We start from the raw sequence: 19,877 nt of genomic DNA, 5'->3' as shown, positions 1-19,877 counted from the left end.
CCTCTGCTTTTTGTCCATAAGGTTTTTCCAAGGCATTTGAATTAAACTTCCTTACTTTCCATAGGCCTTATCATCCCCTAATTTCCCCTACATTTTCATTGCTTCTAGTTATTAGTTGTAGGTATTGGTCTAGCTTCTGGGCTATAAATTGCCCTTCTACAGGGTTTCTAAATCGTCGAAAAATCATTGAAATTTTTAGCTTTCTAGAAAGTCACAGAGGTCATCCCACATTAATGATCAATCATGAAATTAATGTTGTGATGTTTTATTGCTCTTTATGCTGGTTCCAACATCTTTACAATGTTGAATTTTTCACCCTTCATGTAGCCAGTATTCCACCACTACCACGCAGATCTCAGACTCTTGCTCGGCTAATAGTTTGAATGATTTAATGAAGAAGGTGGAAAGCACGAAAAATGCCTTATTACCATCTTACGTCACCGGTAGGGCAAAATGGCCGATTTTTTAAAATTGAACAATGGGTCAAGTAACACTTTAAATTAAAGATATTTCAAAACAACGTTCGATGGTGGAATGCGATTTATAATCAATCGATTAGCTTTTGACAAAAAGAGCTATAAATAGAAAAATAATTGTCGTACAAATGCAACACAAATTCAGTTTCGTAGTACATAAACAATAAAACAAACTTGTTTGGTGATAGGAAATTAATTAAATTAAATGCTCGAAAAAAGCACCATTTTGTTCCTACCAAAAATGTATTTTAACAACAAATTTCTGCCTTACATTAGCGAAGGTTTGTGGATTAATAGATCTGCAAACTTCTGTGATCCGACGTTTTCATTGCACTAAAGAACTAATTTACAATGATCAGACTTGCAACTACCCACAGAAAATGATGAGGAAGAATGATGTGGTTTCAATGGTTAAGGGCGGTTTTAACTTGTGGTCCTAATGGGCTCCACTTGTCCATCACGCCAGGCGACTTCGCACAGGATAATACAATGGGATAAGATGGGATGAAATACAGATGACTACAGGATAATGCAGATGCCCTCTAAAGATAAGGATCGCTACATAACTCCTGACATTGTTAAAAATAACCGAAGACTGATTTGCGTTGCATTTTTACATTTATTTTTTCTATTTAGAGCCTTTTTGCTCAAAAACGAATCGATCGATTGTAAATCACGTTACACCATTAAATATACAATACTTTTGAAATATCTTTAATTTGAGGTGTCACTTGACCCATGTTTCCATTTTAAAAAATCAGTCATTTTGCTTTACGGATGACATAAACAATATTTAGAAAAATAAACAAACGTTAAAAAATAGGATTTTTTGTCACATTTAATGCCGCTTCAGAATTATTTAAAAATAATAATTTGATGAAAAGTTGGAGGAAGGGGGTAAATCCGTACGGTATACGCCCCAGGGATGGGCAGCAATTAACGCATAACATTCATCTTTGAACTTGCTTCTTCTACTCTCGCTTTTAGAGATAGTACGTTGCCCCTATGTGAAGCTGTAATGTTTGGATTGTACTTGTTTCCTTTCTCCTAAGTTTGCTTTTTCATTTTCCAATTCCTTGTTTTTTTCTATTTATACATTTCTGATTTTCACAAATCTGACATCCTTCAATGCTATTTCTCTATTTTTTAATTTCTTTTTTTTTCAAGTCTTATATCTCGATTTAAAAGTTAACCCTTCATGCCTTCTGTTGTTTCTCTATCCGTTGCATCTTCACCTCTAGAGAGTCTCCATATATAGCATATGAACCTTCGAGTCCTTAATTCTATGAGTATCTGTGACACATAAGCTTATTTCACAGTTTCAAAAGGTTTTTTTTTTACTTTTTTTTTTTTTCATTATTTAGAGGTCAAGAAGCTATTCGATTTCTATCAAAATCTCTCTTTGTATATCGGTTTTATTCATTTTTAATCATTCCAGTTAAGAAAATTACATTACCCATGTTTAATATTGCCAAAATGTACAGCACTAGAAATCGCTAACGAAATGGAAATTGTAATTAAAAGTAATTTAGTTTGGTAAAATTAAGAGTTAGAAAGTTTTCACGCGAACAAAGAAGGCCAATCTGGGAATACGGTTTATTAGTAATAAATGAGGGAGCGAGTCCATAAGAGTGGAAGATGGTCCTTTAATGACCTTGAGAAGACGATTTTTTCACGTTGGGCTTTCGTCAAGGAGTACGTGGGAACACGACTTACCTATTTCAATGGGAGAGAGATTGCATGTCCAACTTAAGCCTGCTGAGGTTCGGGGTTTAACCTGAAGGCTTTGCTTTTGAGGCATGGAGTCGTGTTCGTAGGCTACAGGGGAACCCGACTTTTTTATTCGAAGGTAGCCTGGTAATATATTTAAAGCGGTTAGTTTAGGTTTAGTCAAACCAGCCCTATTTGACCATCACCCTAGGATAAGAGCTTAATTGGTATTCCCAACCGCACGCAGTGCCATTTTACCATTACGGCGATTGAATTTCGGATTCACACTCACTACAACTTTAATAATATCGGTCGGATTATTCTATTCTGGTTAATGTCAAAATTGTCGGTTTGAGGTCGGACGGGCACAACCGAATTGGCCCGGGCGACGGCGATTAGTCCGATTCCGAGCTTTAGTCGCCGAAACGGATCAGTCACCGCACTAATTGCTTCATAATTTAACCGGCATGTATAAAGGGGCTTATCATACACAATGCTCGATATATTTATAGACCCTTCGGGCGGTAATTTGTCATGTGCTCACACTCCCACGTCTCGGCCCTGAGACTTGTGACTTATTAATTGAAGACGGGCCTCCTCCGATCACATAAATATCCTTCGGGAGGCCGCATTCGGAAACCCAGTTAAAGCAGACCCGTTTTCACTCTCTCACTCCGGGAAAATCGATACTTCGCCGTTATGACGTCATCCGCCCGTGGCACACGTCACAGACACCACACGCGTGTCGTAACTGCTTCTTTACTCTAGAGGAACGGTGTGTTGTATTATTATCGGTTATGTAATGCCGGAGATTTTAGGGCCCTTCGAGCTGAGATTGATTCGTAAACAAAATTTAATCTTTAGCCTGGCGTATAATAGCTTCTCCTTCATTCGGAAAGATTCCAGATACCGCAACATTTCTGTCTGAGGAAAAAACGTAAACACAAGTAGGTCATAAGGAGGAACGAAAACATCAATTTTCAGTATATAATCATAGAGAAAGAGGCCGGAGGAGTGTGGCAGAGCAGCCGAGGCACGAACTTTTGTTAAGCGTTCCGCGCCAATCTGCGACGGATCAATAAGGCCTCACGCCGAACTCCGACAATCCAGCCAGTCGAAACACCCTCGCAGTCGTGGCTGCCGCTCCGTTTCGGACGGGTGCATAAACCGCATAAAACGTCGGTGCATTCAGGCATTGGGCGGGCGCCGCCGTTTTCTGGAAAGGTGCACCTCGGACTTCCTGATGGATTATTTTCGTTCGTGTGCCTATTAGGCGGTGGTGTGTGCCTGACTTGCTGTCAAGTCTGGCTTTTGCAGCCTGTCCGGGCAAGGTTGTTGAGTTTCTTTAGGGTGTGTAATAGATGATCCTACCACTAGAATTCACTGATTTTCGCTTATGTTGCATAATTAAAAACAAATTCGAAACCAACGTAGTGTACGCTGATTTCGAATACGTTTAAATGCAATTGTTGCGCATAATTTGACAAAGTATGACGTACGTATTGTTCTTTTGTAATAATTAGGTCGAAACTAGGGACCCATTGTCCATTACTGCACTTTTAGAGATCTGTCGAACGAGATATTAAATAATTGATAAACACACTATCAAATTATGTCATTATGTCAATTATGTAAGCCGTTCATTAATAATACATGTAAGCTTCATAAAGGATTTGATTTTTGGACATTTCGACATAGTCTCATCATTGTAAATTATGAAAATCGATTTTGCTACAGCTTTCACATGCAAGCATCACAATAACTTCCAGTGGAAGTTTCCTCAGTGGTTTACTGGGGTTTCGAGGTTGGCCCATGTGATATTTACATTTCTCAAGAACGTACCTAAACAGGATTCATTTATTCAGACCACATCTCGCATGAAGGCCTCGGGAAAAATACCATCACGTCTATTTTTGTATAGTTTAATTGATGTGTTCAAAAAGAGCAACTCAGTGTCGATTCACCTTCCTCAGGGATGGAGGTCAAAAATAAATTTTCAAATTTATCTCAGAATCAAAGATCAGGTAAAGACTAACGATGTTATATTACATGGACTGACACCATAGTTCACAGCAGTTTCGTGGTGAAAACGATACTGAGGAGACAATTCTGAATGTGCGAAAGAAGAAAAACTTCATTTACACCTGGAAGACACAACAATTGCTGTAATAAACATCTGAATTAATCATATGAATGAAACACCTTAATACTAATGGTCTTGAATTAAATTTTATTGGTATTGATGAAAATGAAGCTTTGAAACCTGATTTATTTGTTTGCGACGATGAAAGCGATTAAAAATGAGTTTGAGTTGTAGTATTTCCACTTTTCTAATTAAATGCTTTAATTTATGACATAAAAGAGCTTTGTTTTGAAGGGAATAAAAAAATCTATAATAGAATTTTCTGGGGACTGTCCGAGTGTTAACACGTTCGGTATCTTCTCATATGATCACATAATCACCTAGCAGACAATCATGGTTTACTCCATAAATGTGGTTCTTACCATGACAAGGTTATCAGGTTTCTTTAGATTTGTTGCATGGGTCATCTTTGTATTAGCATTAAGTAATTTTTCATGTGTTGTGATGATGCAATTGACACATAATTTGAAAAACTATGATTGGTAAATTTTTATTTTTATCTCAGTTATATTCGAACTTTTACGATTTATTTTTTAATATATCAATTTCATATTTCATTTTTCATGAAAATGCATAAACAATTAATAATTTTTATCTATCAAAAAAAAAGAATTATTGTTAAAAAAATTAGTGTACCTAATTTATCATCAAATTATGAAAAAAACGAGGTAATTGTACCAAATCTAGCATTCTTAACAGTACTTGAAAGCAGGCTAAATTTATTTGTTGATTGATTTGTGTAAATTTGACCATTACTACCGAAAATTTGAAAAATTTCCTTTGCCAGGACCCTCAAGAGATCTATATGGGCAGAGATGGACACCAAGAAATTACATTTTTTGTCTTTCTAATGTTTCTTAAAAGCTTAAATTTACATATATAGATTTAAAACCCGAGCGTCATGTCCGGTTTCGTCGGACGGAAAATCGATTTTATCCGAATCACGACACAATATAATATAAATTTTTTCATTATTAAGTTTTTATTGGACGAAGGACGGTATTTTGGATTATGCTCAATAATGCGTTAAATGTGGATAAGAAATTTTGTCCTGTGATTGGCTTGATTTTAATTTTTAAATTAGGAAAATCGATTTCGCCACAATCATCAAGTTTAAAGACTAGATTTTATTTACTAGTATTTGTTTACTCAGAACAAGAGGAATAAAATATTAAGCTGTTAAGAGTGTCTCGCCCAAATCAATATTTGTGAAAGCGAAGAAAACTTGTCAGTAACTGAGTAGGGTGGGCAGAAGCCTGTGAGGATTTTTTCAGAGATTATGAAAATTTAAGGCGAAAATCAGAAACGTTGAACACAGAATTAATGAACTTCAGGGATTGTGATGCAGGATTACATCTTGATTCAACTTTAATAAATATTGTTTCACTCTTTCACTATAATAACAAACGTCCTGGGAAACACTGGTCCAGATTAGTGGCTATGTGATGAATCAAAGGACAGCAGTCGTAAAATATCTGATTATTGCAAAATTCTAAGGAGGACATTAAATTCTATTATTCTCTAAATTTTTCACGAAGAATTCTCGTGAAATTAGTAATCAGGATTTAAATTTTTTATTCAGTTATCGAGTTTATCGCTACAAACCTACATGCTTCTGCACTGACATTTTTAATTGAGAGCACAAAGTTAATCAATTTCCTAAAATTTTTGATAATCTGATGTTACCAAGATTCGGTATCTTCCGATATGATTGCAGGATTATCTGTTCAGAAGGGAATTTTAGGGCTGATTTTCCGCCCCATCATACGTCATTTATCTGATTTTTTCGATATCGATCTACATTTTTACCATTCAGCACAAATTGTTCCCATTTAATTGTGGAACAAACTAAAAGCAATCAAACACCGTAATACTGATCGAAAGGTGTTCAATTTAATTTTCCATTGTCTAGTGGGGATATATTTGCATTGCATTGTTCTCTGCAACTTTCCGAATTTGTTCGAGTTTAATCCCCGTTGTGTTGTCTCGTAAATCTTATAAGAGGTAATGCCAAGAGGAATAAAGACAACGATGTTTAAGTATAAATTGAGTTAATTGATCGTTTTTAAAGTACCCTTTAGCTTCAAATGATTAGAGAGTAAAAAAATTCCTTCGCCATATTGACGAGAATCCCTAATGGAAAAAATACGGCAAAGAAAGCGGAATGGTCGTTTGCTCTTAGCAATTTTTAAATTAAAATTTGTTTTTCTGGGATTTTCTTTTCAAAATACGACAGTACCTGTCGTTGAATTGCTAGAAAAGATTTGTGCCCTTCTGTCGGTTGCAGCACTCTGGAAACAGGTCTGGGAAACAAAGCCCCAATGTCGTTGTTTGTCTAAGAGCCGCTGTTCAATAAATCTCTCCTTTATTAACGCCGGATTAATTTCCCCTTTTATGTTGATTGCCGCGCCATAAAACGTCTTTTCAAAATGTTTGCGAACCACTATCATTTCGGCATTATCCAGAACAATGACGAAACAGCTTATTTACGACCGACGCCAGCGTTGCCCGGAATTATTATATCGTTTGATGGGAATTTCAAATTGGGCGTGTCCCTACTTCGAGGTTTTTATCTCTGTGATCAAAAATTCCGTTTGTTTGGCACGAGAGATGTAAATTGTCCCGCTCGCAAAAAAACACCTGTCTGTGTCATTCTACATCACGCAGTAAATTTAAATCTACGCCCGACAAGGACGGCTTAATTTCTTTCTGGGGTGTTTTAAATGAGGAAACGTGTTATTTATGGGGACATCCGGAGAGCGGAGTCCGCAAACCGGAACGGGTCGTTCGGCAGAAATTTACAACCCCCCCCCCCACACTGGGGTGCTATCTTCAGCTAACTTGTTCCCGTGTAATACTCTGGAAACATCTTATGTGGCAAAAAATAATGTTTCTAACAAATGTAGTAGAGATCGTTTAGTGTTTAGTGTAGATATTTCTAGTGCGCACCATTCCTAAATGAAACAAAACAAGGAGGTTTCATTCAGACACGTTCTTGACCTCAAAATCACCAACCTTGAATGAAACATCTTGGCGGAATTTAGATTTTTTGATTAGCGTGATACCTATCCAATTTGCACATCGAAAGCTTTAAAGCAAATTTTGGAGAATGCTCTCAGGAGAATGTATCTTGTCGAGTGAAACTTCGGTTGGTTCAGGTTAAACTGGTCTCTGGAGAAGCCTGTTCCATAGCCAATTATTCGTGGCCTTTGCCATAATATGTGTTATATGTCTTGAACTGGAATGCTACAGGGAACATTTCCATGATCCAAAACTCGAAAAAGGCCATCTGGCGTTGTGCATGTACCCTCTCAAAGATCTCGGTCTCTTCTCCAAGGCTAGCAACACAGATTCTTTAGAATATATAATTATTATTTGTGCCCAATTTACACTTTTGCACATCGGGGTCCAAAACGATAAGGACCTTGTGACAGACTTTATCAGAAGACGTTATCACAATATTATTTAATTGTGTTTCAAAATTAATTTAATTTAGGGTAAAATCGACGAGAACTGATAATAGGTTTATTTGAGACATTTTCTGGCGATTTATATCATAATAATAATAATAATAAATAAAACATAAAAAAATCTCGGGGGATCTAATTTGATTGGGCGAAATAAAGGTCTATGTCAATTGAACATTGTGGAGTCACTTAAATTCCAAAATTGTTTAGACACTTTGGAAAAGTTAAACTTGATTTATGGTAAAATAATGAAGATCTATTGGAAGTTTTTAACATTTAACAATATAAACCAGTCATTTTTAATGGTTCCGGTGATTTAAATCAAACATTTGGGAATTAAGCAAAATTAACACTTTTTGAGAGTTTTTAGTAAAATCAACTTTATTTAAGGTCAAATAAAATCAAATAAAAATTAAAATCAGAAATTTTTTAGGAACCATTAAAAAGTGGCAACTCTAATAACTCATATTTTGGAGTATCCAAAACAGTCTGTGCAAACTAGATGTATCTGGAAGAGGACTCAAAATATCCAGAAGTCGAGTCAAACCAAATTCGCATTTGACACAAATCGTGCAATAGAGTCAAATATAGAAATAATTTTTTTATGAAAAATATCTCTGTATATCCTCTTTAGCACGTCAAACTGGCACCTACAGTCTCGTGGAACTAGATGAGCACGTGGTCTAAATTTTATATAATTTTAACACAAGAAAATTTGGTTCTTTGTCCTTTATCTTTGAGAAAGAGCAAAAATCTGGATAACTTTTTATTATAAAAAATATCTCCCGATATCCTTTCGTGCCGCTACACTGCCACCTTAATGAAACTGAGGCCAGAGGCCTACATGACTTCAATAAAAAGCTCCCCATAAAGCAACGAAATTTGGTTTCTATATACCCTTCGGCTTTCAATTAACTCTTCAACAGAATTTTTAACAAATTGTTATTTAAACAGAAATCCAGAGGTGGCGTTAAATATGATAAAAAATGCCATTTTTTAACGTTTATTTATTTTTCTAAATGTTACTTAAGTCATCAGTAAAGCAAAATGACTGATTTTTTAAAATCGAAACCTGGGTCAAGTGACACCTCAAATTAAAGATATTTCAAAAGTATTGTATATTTAATGGTGTAACGTGATTTACAATCGATCGATTCGTTTTTGAGCAAAAAGGCTCTAAATAGAAAAAATAAATGTAAAAATGCAACGCAAATCAGTCTTCGGTTATTTTTAACAATGTCAGGAGTTATGTAGCGATCCTTATCTTTAGAGGGCATCTGCATTATCCTGTAGTCATCTGTATTTCATCCCATCTTATCCCATTGTATTATCCTGTGCGAAGTCGCCTGGCGTGATGGACAAGTGGAGCCCATTAGGACCACAAGTTAAAACCGCCCTTAACCATTGAAACCACATCATTCTTCCTCATCATTTTCTGTGGGTAGTTGCAAGTCTGATCATTGTAAATTAGTTCTTTAGTGCAATGAAAACGTCGGATCACAGAAGTTTGCAGATCTATTAATCCACAAACCTTCGCTAATGTAAGGCAGAAATTTGTTGTTAAAATACATTTTTGGTAGGAACAAAATGGTGCTTTTTTCGAGCATTTAATTTAATTAATTTCCTATCACCAAACAAGTTTGTTTTATTGTTTATGTACTACGAAACTGAATTTGTGTTGCATTTGTACGACAATTATTTTTCTATTTATAGCTCTTTTTGTCAAAAGCTAATCGATTGATTATAAATCGCATTCCACCATCGAACGTTGTTTTGAAATATCTTTAATTTAAAGTGTTACTTGACCCATTGTTCAATTTTAAAAAATCGGCCATTTTGCCCTACCGGTGACGTAATTTAGAAAAATAAACCAACGCTAAAAGATGGTACTTTTTGTCTTATTTAATGCTACTTTTGAATTTTTTAAAAATAATAATTTGTAAAAAAATTAACAGGGCGGGAGGAGGGTACAATTTAAAGCCACACGGTATATAAATCGTGAAAGTCAATGGACTTAAAATCATTTTTTTTATAATTCTGAATCTCTTCTACAAGCCTCCATATTGTCGTGTTAACTAGGGATGCACCTAAATCGAATCGGGAACATGTTAAATCCGAAAAAAATTGGGTTTTTGTATCCTTGATTTCCGAACCCTGCTGTTGTTTTATTCCAGCAGATGACCGATTGTTCCCCATGAGCTGCTTTATTGACAGACTTATTCGGCTCAAACCACACGCGCATATATCATAAATAATGAAACCTGGAAGAGGGAACAATCGGTTTTTGATGTTTCTATTGTGAATTGAAGAATCGTAATGTTCAAAGAAGTTAATTATTTTTTTCTTTTTCAGGCGAACCAGATTGGAAGCCGAAGCAGTGGCAGCGGCGATGAGGCGTGCTGTGCGATAGCTAGGAGTATGGAAGCGCCGGAATGGGCATGCGCACGCACCCCCGGGCCTCCCCGTCCGATTACTCAGCAAAATCGTCGTCGCATCGTCCCCGCCCAGCTGCGCCGCCTCTGCTCGTCATCTTCACCCTCCTCACCGTCCCCACCTTTCTCTTCCAGAGTTCATCAGGTAGAAACCACCATTTATCTGCCCTGTATAAAAGTTTCGACTACTTTAAAATCCTAAACAAAGATTAATGACGTCTTTTACCCCAAATAGTTTGAAAGTTTCTAAAACGAAATTAGGAAGTTGTCTGTCAGATAGTTTTGCAGGAAAAGTTATTATCGGAGTCCTAAACTTCCTGTGTATATTAAGACGAAATCCCCCCTATGTTTTCACTGAAATATCTCCTCAAATTCCACTCCACTTTAAAAGTCAATACTAATTTTATTAACTTCGATCATCCCGGAGTGGATGCATCAAGATTCGGCGGCAAACTCGATTTTAACGATAACAAGGCATTTCCGAGTCGTCTTGGAAGTGTTTATCTTCGTCTCTTAGGATCAGAATTTACATTTATAAGAGGCAAAGGATAAATTGCGAAAATCTCTGGGATATCTGTTTGCTTGCACAGTTCAGATGGCGACTTAATACCCTTGAGAAGCCACATTTTTAATATTCTCTGAGATTTACTCTAACGAGATTAAAAGTTTCTTTATGGGCTTCCTTTATAGAGTTCACTTACAAAAATTTACTTTCCAAGTTTCAGCAAATTCCGCGAACAATGAGAACAACTCCAACGCTCCCGGGTCTGGACAGGGAGGAGGCTATCAGGATGCGGTGCACATCACTGCCATTCTTGGCGAATCGGTGGTATTTAATTGCCAGGTGGAATTCCCTGAAGGACACCCGGTTCCGTACGTGTTACAGTGGGAGAAGAAGGTAGGCGACACGGTACGATCATGCTTCCCACTCTCTCTTTTTCTACTGTCTGCTCTCTGATGGGGATTCACGTCCTGGTCTAGGGTTTGTAGATTTTGTTGTGCTAGGTAGCACACAGAAAAGTTCAGTGCTATCTAGAATCACTGTGTGGTATCTAGTTAGTTGTTGGGGCTTACGACGGTGGAACAAACCATTTTCTCTTTAGGTTTTAAAATTGAAATTCAGATATTTTCTATGAGCTAATGCACGAGATAATTTACTTTCTGAATATTAATTTCGAAGCTTTTAGTCGCGGAGCAGCAAAACTCGTTAGGAAATACATTTTAGACCTTGTTTCAGTGCACAGCCTTACTACTTGGAAAACCAATTTAGTCGAATGGCTTTTTACGTATACCGAGTTCGCGTAAAGAATTCCCGCATTTAAGGAAAGCATATTAAAATGGGGTTTACGGGGGTAAATCCGCCCTCTAACCCGTTTCATACCCAATTTTAAGCGGTGGAAATCTTATTTGGGATTGCTGCACTATTGTATGTGGTGGGATTTAAAGTTGAGGAATACGGGTTTTGAGACAATAGTGCTGAATTTCAAATCCAAAACGACTAGACACTTTTAATATGAAACCGACTAAAAAATTGATTTTATGGATGGAAATTTCCAAATTTCCAGGATTAATCCCGACAGCAAGTTAGAACGCCCTAAGATGGGAACCTTAAAAGACAAGCTCACTACAGACTTCATTTCAAAATCAAGGAGATTAGCCAAGCTCCTGACTTATGCTGAGGCAATTTTATAGGAGCAGTTAAAGACGAACTTCCTTGGATCAAGGAATTTCCTTCTAGGGCTACAATATACATGAACGAAACTTTCAATCAAAGGACAAAACAACTCCTTTCTCGCCACCATAATTGTTGTTGGTTAGAAGGTCAGTAGTACCCTCTAAGCTGCGCAAGTATTAATGAAACGGGCCCTCAACCTGATATCTTTCACTGATGTTGCACTGCTAATCAAAGCTCAAAACCTCATCCATCGTCGCTACAATGAGATGAGAACTAAAATAAATGGGCGGCAATATCCATCCTCTTCTGGATTTTTAGTGCTTGAAATATGAATCAGATTGTTTCTTACGGGAGAATCGTTTAGTGTGATTTGTAGAAACACGCCGAAACGGGGAAGAAGCACTCGAGAATCATGTATTTCTGGATTTGCCAGAAACTTCACTTCGGATAGAGAAATTTCATAGAGAAGAATCGTATAATGCGATTCGATGGTAAATTTCTTTGAAGCGAAAAAATGGAAGTTTGAAATAGTGTTGCCTTCAAATGGAGAAAGTCTTTTTGGTCCCTTTGCGCGCCTATGGGTGCCCTTCATCAGAGCGAAATATCAACTTAATCTGAATGAATTTTAGGAAGTTTTTCTCAGTCACGTGAGTAAGTTGAAAGTTGTAATCAAAAACTCAAGCAATCGAAAGAATCTACGAAACTCATTTCTGGAGGATTCAACCACTTAAATATACCTTTCATTACGGGAAAAGATGGGCTTAATTTAATGAGTTTTCCAGAAATATTGTACAGGAATATCTAGTTGTCTTCAAAAGCAAATTTGAGAAATTGTAACTCCGAATTAAAAAAATCTAGAAAGCTCCTTTTTGGCCTGTCTGGTATTTTCTTATAATTGCTGCATAGTGCTGCATAAACTAAAAACTCTCCTCCAAGAACCCAAAGCTTCTTTTTGGCTAATTTAAGCATATATAAATGCGCCTTATCACAGGAAAATATTACATTAATTCGAAAAGTTTCTCCGTAGAAATTGCAAAGGTCCTTTTCAGTATCTCCCCTGTTCTTGTAATCTGTGAAAATACACTGAAGAAGGGAAGAATTAAAGGTTTAACATTTTTCCGTGTTCCAAATTCTTATCACAAAACTTTCTCTAGAAAGACGAAAAAACTTCAATCTGGATAGAGAAATTTTATGGGCGAGAGACGCCAACTGTAGCTGGTGTATTCCAATCTGCACAAAAAGAAGTTTTGTAATGGAGGATTGAGAGACATCAGTAGTGGAAGGAACTTCAGAAGAGGAATGTACTTGATGATTTCTCGGAACGTTCTATTGCTGGTACAAGTCGTGCCTGGATTGCAACCTATGGATGGAATATGCAGTCTAATTTCCACGTGGAAAGCTATTGAACGTATACGAAGTGGATGTAAAGTAGAATAAAGACTTGGCTTAAGAGCTCACTTAATGGCCGTCCAGGCGGAGAATTTAGAAATAAACATGTGTAGAAAGCGAATGTCATGAAGGAATGTCCAAATTTGACCATGGGTTCTTTTGAGCCCCCTTCAATATCTAGATCACGAGAATAGACGAAACTGATGTGATTGCAAACGAGCTATTTTCTCTCGGATTAGAAGTCTTGAATCATACCTTAAGGCCAGGAAAATTTGCATTGGAAAGGACCAGGGCTAGTGGGGAAAGGGGAAGAAGGCGCAGTGAAATGACGGAGTTGTCGGTTATTTAAGACTCATGCAGAGCTACGAAAATAGACGAAACTGACGTGATTTTAAACGAGTTATTTTCTCTTGGATTAGTGGTCTTGGATTCTACCTTAAGGCCAGAAAATTTGCATTAGAAAGGACCATGGCCAGGGGGGAGAGGGGAGAGGGTGCAGCCGCATGAAAGATATATTGGTCATTCTGGGCAGACATAAATTGTCTTGTTCTAAATAAAAAGTGATAAATTTGTCTTAATTCTGGTTACTGGTCAGTTGAAGACCTCCTGATGCTTCTCCACTGAGAGCTTCCCAATCTGAGAAACTTTGGCTCAGATCCTGTGCTTTCCCTCCCCTGGAAGTACCGTAAAGCATTAAAAAACTTTTCACGTTATGCTGCGGCACGTGTTCCTGGATAGCATTTCCACTAAAATCCTCCATTAAAAGTTGCGGCGGTCGTTTCGTTCCCCACCGCCACAGCCTCGGCAACGTTTTTCATATAAAAGACTGGTATTTCTCGTTCTTGAAAGCATTTACATCCTTAAATGGATAAAACCGCACCCACAACTGGAGGTCCGCCGACGTTGAAACGGCCACTTTATTTTAATTTATGTATTCGTGTTAAGAGGTGTTTTTGTCCTAGAAGAGCGCGCCGTAAACTAAACGATGAATAAAATTTACTAATGTCGTTTATTCATTGTTTCACGAACAGGTCATAGTTAACAATGGGTGTAAGTGCTTTCAAAGCTAGAACAATATACTGTAAATTTGAGGCTAGTATTATTGGGGTGTCATTGTGCCAACCACGGACCCCCGTCATTGACCGAAATTGCCGCAAAAGTCCTTCTGTCACGAGGGGATATGGAGAGCAGACTGATCGATTATTGCCGTTTCAGCTCAACTTCAACTTTCAACTCAAACACCATCATTTTAGCACTTCTGCTACTAACACTTTACGTGTAATAACCAACTAATCCAGATGAATCATCAGTCTATCTCTCCATCTCTTTAGGTATGCATGTGCTTTGCTTCACGATAATAAAAGTTTCCCCTCAAAACTTGTCGTCTGTACTTGACATCGAAAACGTGCCTCTCATACTCCAGCAAGTTATGAATGGCCCGAAAGCAACAATGCAAAACTTTGATACTAATCTTTTCTGAAAAGGCTTTTTAAGCGGATCAAATGCCGTTATTGATCTGCCAAAATGGCGATATTCATATGGTGTGCAAAGCTTTCGGCGTCGAAAATTTGGATACTTGTAGTTATTGTTGTTGCATGCTGTTTGGCTTTTGTAGTTTTCGGTATTTGCAATGATAAAATGACTTTAATTCGATGTAATTGGAATATTTCCACAACTCTAACTGGTGATAGAGGTTTAGATGGGCTCTTCAGTAGGGTTTTGCTCCTATTCGATCCCGTCAGTTAAGAGCATTGTAGATGTTTGTTTGTTTAGGTCTTTTCGTCTCAGCTCGATCTTATTATTCAGACCGACACCTCATGTAAAATTTTCCTGGAGATCTTCTCGGAGATTCTTTCTCCATTTAAAGTGACAAATTATCATTTCTCGATGTAAGCAATCTTAACTAAACTGAACAACAATTGAAGTGTTACGCGCAAAATTTAAAGGTCAACTTTAAACTAGATTTCTCTGAAACGGCACGTATTTTTGCTCAAGGAGCAAAAAGCCATGAGCCGAGACATGAGACGCCTGGAAAGATTTCCTGAATTTTTGTGGCAAAAAAATTGAAGACTCAGTTACAAAACAAAGGAGAAATTTTCTGGGTGGATCAGGCTATTTTCTGGTTTCGCTTAAGAGGGGAGTTTTAGGATGTTAAAAGATTTATGTCTAGAGGGTACGTGGAAACAAGACCAATCCGTTGTTAGGGGGGCCGTAATCTGGGTGCGATATTTTCTATTGACTGCAATAACAACTATTAGACAGACTTAGTAATATTTTATATTAATTAGAGGTGTAACAGGTAGTGGTTTTTAGGATGCGGCCGAAACTCGTGTACGGTGAAGTGAGACCTGGCAAAATTCAAAATGTTCTCTCTTCTACGTTACCTTAAAAGTGCGATCTAAATTTGTGAATTGTGAATTATTGTTCGACCTTAAGGATTAGGGGTGAAATTTAACTACTTATGGACAAATCGTAAGTAGGTAGGCATATTTTCATTTTGATCTCATCCCTTATTAATTAAGGTGTTTCTAGAATAGTATAAATAACTGATATACCTTGCGGCTCCAAATTGTACCTCTCTCCCCCTTAACTTTTTAACAAATTATTATTTTTTTAAAATTCAAAAGCAGCACTAAAGAGGACAAAAAATACTTTCTTTTGACGTTTGTTTATTTTTTTAATTTTGTTTACGTCACCGGTAGCGCAAAATGGCCGATTTTAAAAAATTGGAACATGGGTTATGTGACACCGTAAATTAAAGATCTTTCAAAACTACTAATAAATAAAAATAACCAAAGAGTGTTTGTGGGCACAAAATCCAAAATAAAGCAATTTTCTATCAACAAACCAGTTTTTTCACTGTTTATGTACTGTTTAACCGAGTTTGTATTGCATTTTTTACCAAATTTATAGCTGTTTTCTCACAAACTAATCGATAAATTTTGAATCGCAATACATCATTGAATGTAGTTTTGAAATATCTTTAATTTGAGGTATCACGTGACCTATGTTCCAATTTTGAAAAATCGGTCATTCTGCGCTACCGGTGACGTAAGCAATATTTAAAAAATAAACAAACGTAAAAGGATTGTATTTGTTGTCCTATTTAATGTTGCTTTTGAATTTTTAAAAAATAATAATTTAAAAAAATGAACCGGGGCGGGGGGAGGACACTTTAGAGCCGCACGGTATAAAAAGGTTGCGTTCTGTTTCTTGTCACTGCATATTGTTCCTAATGATTTTCTTTTCTGAGGTCGTAATTTGACAATTCTTGCTTCTAAGCACGCACTACTGTTTAATGACTTCGCCGAACCTATCGACCTTATCATTTAATTTTACTATGGAGAGTAGTCGCCGCCCATTGATACCTATGTCCTGACATGAAAATTGGATGAACATAAAAGTAGGAAAATTTAGTGTCAAGTCCGTCAAAGGGAATAAGCGATCGAGTAGAAATGGAAAGAGGATGTTCGGCAATTCGCCGACCCGTGTTTCTACTTATTGACGTCATGAGGCTTATGTGCGTACAAAGTAAGTATAAAGCTTATATGGGCGCGCATGCCCGAAGAACTATGCATATGGAAGGAGAAAAGAGATGGAGCCACAAGCAAGCATCAGCTCAGCCGATTGTATAAACATGAAACTTTACCTAATATCGGTGATCAGGTCGGGGGAAATCCGCGGCAGCCTCGCTATGGATAGCTGCTGTGATTTACTCTATCATTTCTTTTACTGACTTGCCACTAACTCATCCTATGTAGAAATAATATTGAACAATATGATATCCATGGGAACTTAATCTAAGTAGCATAAATTTTCCCCATTTCATAGATTAATGAGATCTTAGAACAAAACTCAAAACCACTTCGATATATTTTGTGCGTCGATTTTGTCGAGTAATACTCCCGTAATATTCAATTTATCAGAGCTGCACATTAAATTACTTTCAAGTTACCTATTAAAATTGCTTATCTAACCTTCTGCTTTAGTTCGATCTGATTATCTACCTACAATAGCAGCACTAACATGACTATACCTAATGCAGAATTCTAATATTTGTATTTTTAAAACGAAGCGCGATAGTGAATGAAACAATAGAAGAGAAGTTCTTATGATTTTGTTGCAGAAAAGAGTGCTCCACTTAAAAAAAAAAACAAAAAACAGACCAGCCGTTTTAGAGAAATCTAGTTTTAAGGGATACATTGAAGTTGAAAATATTTTGTCTCGATGTGTCGTCAAATCGGGCGAAAATGTCTCGATATGTCGGCAGCAGATTTCTTCGCCGATTCCCAATTTTCAACTCAATTATCCATTTTGTTTTGATTTCTAAACTACATCGAGCAGGGACACCTTTTCTTCCCAACACGAAATGTCGCAAGTGGATTAAAGTCGTTTTTTTTTCATTGTTTCCTTTCCACCTAGAAGAGCCGTACCTTGATTGAGTACTTTTTAAAGGGCCAGGACATTCCAATTTACATTTGGTATGAGAGCTACCCCACCCACAGCGGGGAGGGGTATGAGGGGCGCGTTGCCCGAGTCAACCCCGATTCGAATTATGGCGCAGCCTCGCTCAATCTCACCAACATTCGAGAATCCGATCAAGGATGGTAAGGTTTCTATGCCTTCGAGAAATGAAGACGTAACTATGTTTTCCATCTAGGTACGAATGTAAAGTGGTATTCCTCAACCGTTCCCCGAACCAACACAAGAACGGCACCTGGTTCCATTTGGACGTCCACGCGCCCCCCAGATTTGTGGTCACCCCTGAGGACATCATCTACGTGAACTTGGGGGATGCTATTATTCTCAATTGTCAGGCGGAAGGCACCCCTACACCAGAGATTCTTTGGTATAAAGATGCCAATCCTGTTGATTTGTCCTCTACATTAGGTAATGAAAACTTTCACTTACTATATCTAGGAATTGATTATTATTGATTCAACAGTATTGAAACAATGGGACCTTACAGATTTCAACAAACCTCGATATAAAAAAAAATTAAGCAGATACCTCAATATTATGTGCGAGTATTTCACCAACCTTTTAAAGTTATGAGGGATAGGAGTTCGTGTAACTTTTCAGGGTTTGGTTGCAAACAATACTAAAAATTCAAGTTTTGAATAATTCAATTCTAACTATAGTTTCAGCCCGTGAAAGAAACTAGTTTATGTAATTATTTAAAATTAGGCCAGAGATAGGTTAAAAAACAGGATGTTATTGAAGCAGCATATAATGAAAACCATCATTCCCGATGCGCGAGCGAGCGAGTGGCGAAAATTTTGAATTCCTTTTAAAGCAATAACAAACGAAATGGTGCCTTATTGTGTACATCGAATTCGGTTTACTTTTGGTGGAGTAAACTGCTAATTTTGTCTCTTCTACGTGTACAATAAACACACGTGTAAATGACTTCGAAATAGTTGAAGTACTGATTTAGTTAACCCACTTTTTAAAATCTTAAGTCAACCGAATTTTACCTCTCAGAAAAGACACTCACATTGTTCCCATCCAAAAGCTCTTCTAAGGGTCGACTTTGAGCCCTTTTTCTTGAACTAAATTTATCTTTAAGCCACGTCATTTCACGATTTTCCACTATCTTCACGGAATATTTCTGCGGAAATATTCCCTATCAGATTAAATAGTTGTCTCTGAGTTCAGGTTGGTACAAAGGCGCCTGATTCACAAAGAAGTGTTCGTTTTAAGGGAAAGCCATGAGGGAATTTCGGTCGACGTTGCGGTCATATCTCGAAGGGAACAATCGACGTCTTTCTGCCGATAAAGGGTTTAGAGCAACAGATATTTTCCCTCCCTTAATCAGGTCATTATTGTCCTTTTCAGGGATATTCAACGACGGAACTGAATTACGCATATCGAACATTCGGCACGAGGACATCGGTGACTATACTTGCATAGCTCGGAATGGAGAGGGCCAGATTTCTCACACTGCGAGGGTGATTATAGCTGGGGGTGCTGTCATTATGGTACCGCCGACTAACAAAACCGCCCAGGAGGGAGAAAAAGTGAGCTTTTGAGAGTGCGAAAGTTCCTATTTTGAGCATTAAACTCGCAGGTTCAGTTCAAATGCGAAGCAAAAGCTCAACCTGGAAATGTAACTGTGAAGTGGTTTCGAGAGGGGGCTCCAGTGAAGGAATTGGCAGCCCTGGAAACGAGAGTTTCAGTGAGGAAAGATGGGTCTTTGGTGATCAATCCAGTCATTCCGGAGGATTCTGGACAGTATCTGTGTGAAGTGAGCAATGGTATTGGAGAACCCCAAAGCGCTTCGGCCTATTTAGATGTTGAATGCAAGTCTGAATTAAAAAACTACATCATCTCCTTCAATTAATCCTTCATTAGACCCCGCTAGAGTCACCTTCACCCCTACTGTTCAATATCTGCCATTCCGCCTGGCAGGGGTGATCCAGTGCTACATCAAAGCTAATCCTCCCATGCAATACGTCACCTGGACCAAGGACAAGCGAGTACTAGAGCCATATCAAATCAAAGATGTCGTTGTCATGAACAATGGATCTCTGCTATTCACCAGGGTCAATGAAAATCATCAAGTTTGTAATATCATGCAGCACA

The 19,877-nt window shown here is 37.5% G+C and overlaps 1 protein-coding gene across 1 annotated transcript in view; it reads left to right on the top strand.

Moving 5' to 3' along the window:
- Positions 1-19,877, top strand: part of tutl (turtle) — a 58,895-nt gene that overhangs the window by 25,895 nt on the left and 13,123 nt on the right. The window contains exons 2-8 of the mRNA XM_066388959.1: positions 10,149-10,373; positions 10,948-11,126; positions 17,715-17,899; positions 17,953-18,182; positions 19,131-19,312; positions 19,363-19,594; positions 19,647-19,855. Of these exons, the coding sequence (XP_066245056.1) occupies positions 10,229-10,373; positions 10,948-11,126; positions 17,715-17,899; positions 17,953-18,182; positions 19,131-19,312; positions 19,363-19,594; positions 19,647-19,855 (1,362 nt within the window). The 5' untranslated portion in view covers positions 10,149-10,228. The remainder of the gene's footprint in view (positions 1-10,148; positions 10,374-10,947; positions 11,127-17,714; positions 17,900-17,952; positions 18,183-19,130; positions 19,313-19,362; positions 19,595-19,646; positions 19,856-19,877) is intronic.

Source organism: Euwallacea similis, chromosome 4, assembly GCF_039881205.1.
Source record: "Euwallacea similis isolate ESF13 chromosome 4, ESF131.1, whole genome shotgun sequence".
NCBI classification, from domain to species: Eukaryota; Metazoa; Arthropoda; class Insecta; order Coleoptera; family Curculionidae; genus Euwallacea; species Euwallacea similis.
This window is presented reverse-complemented; position numbering and strand designations above follow the sequence as displayed.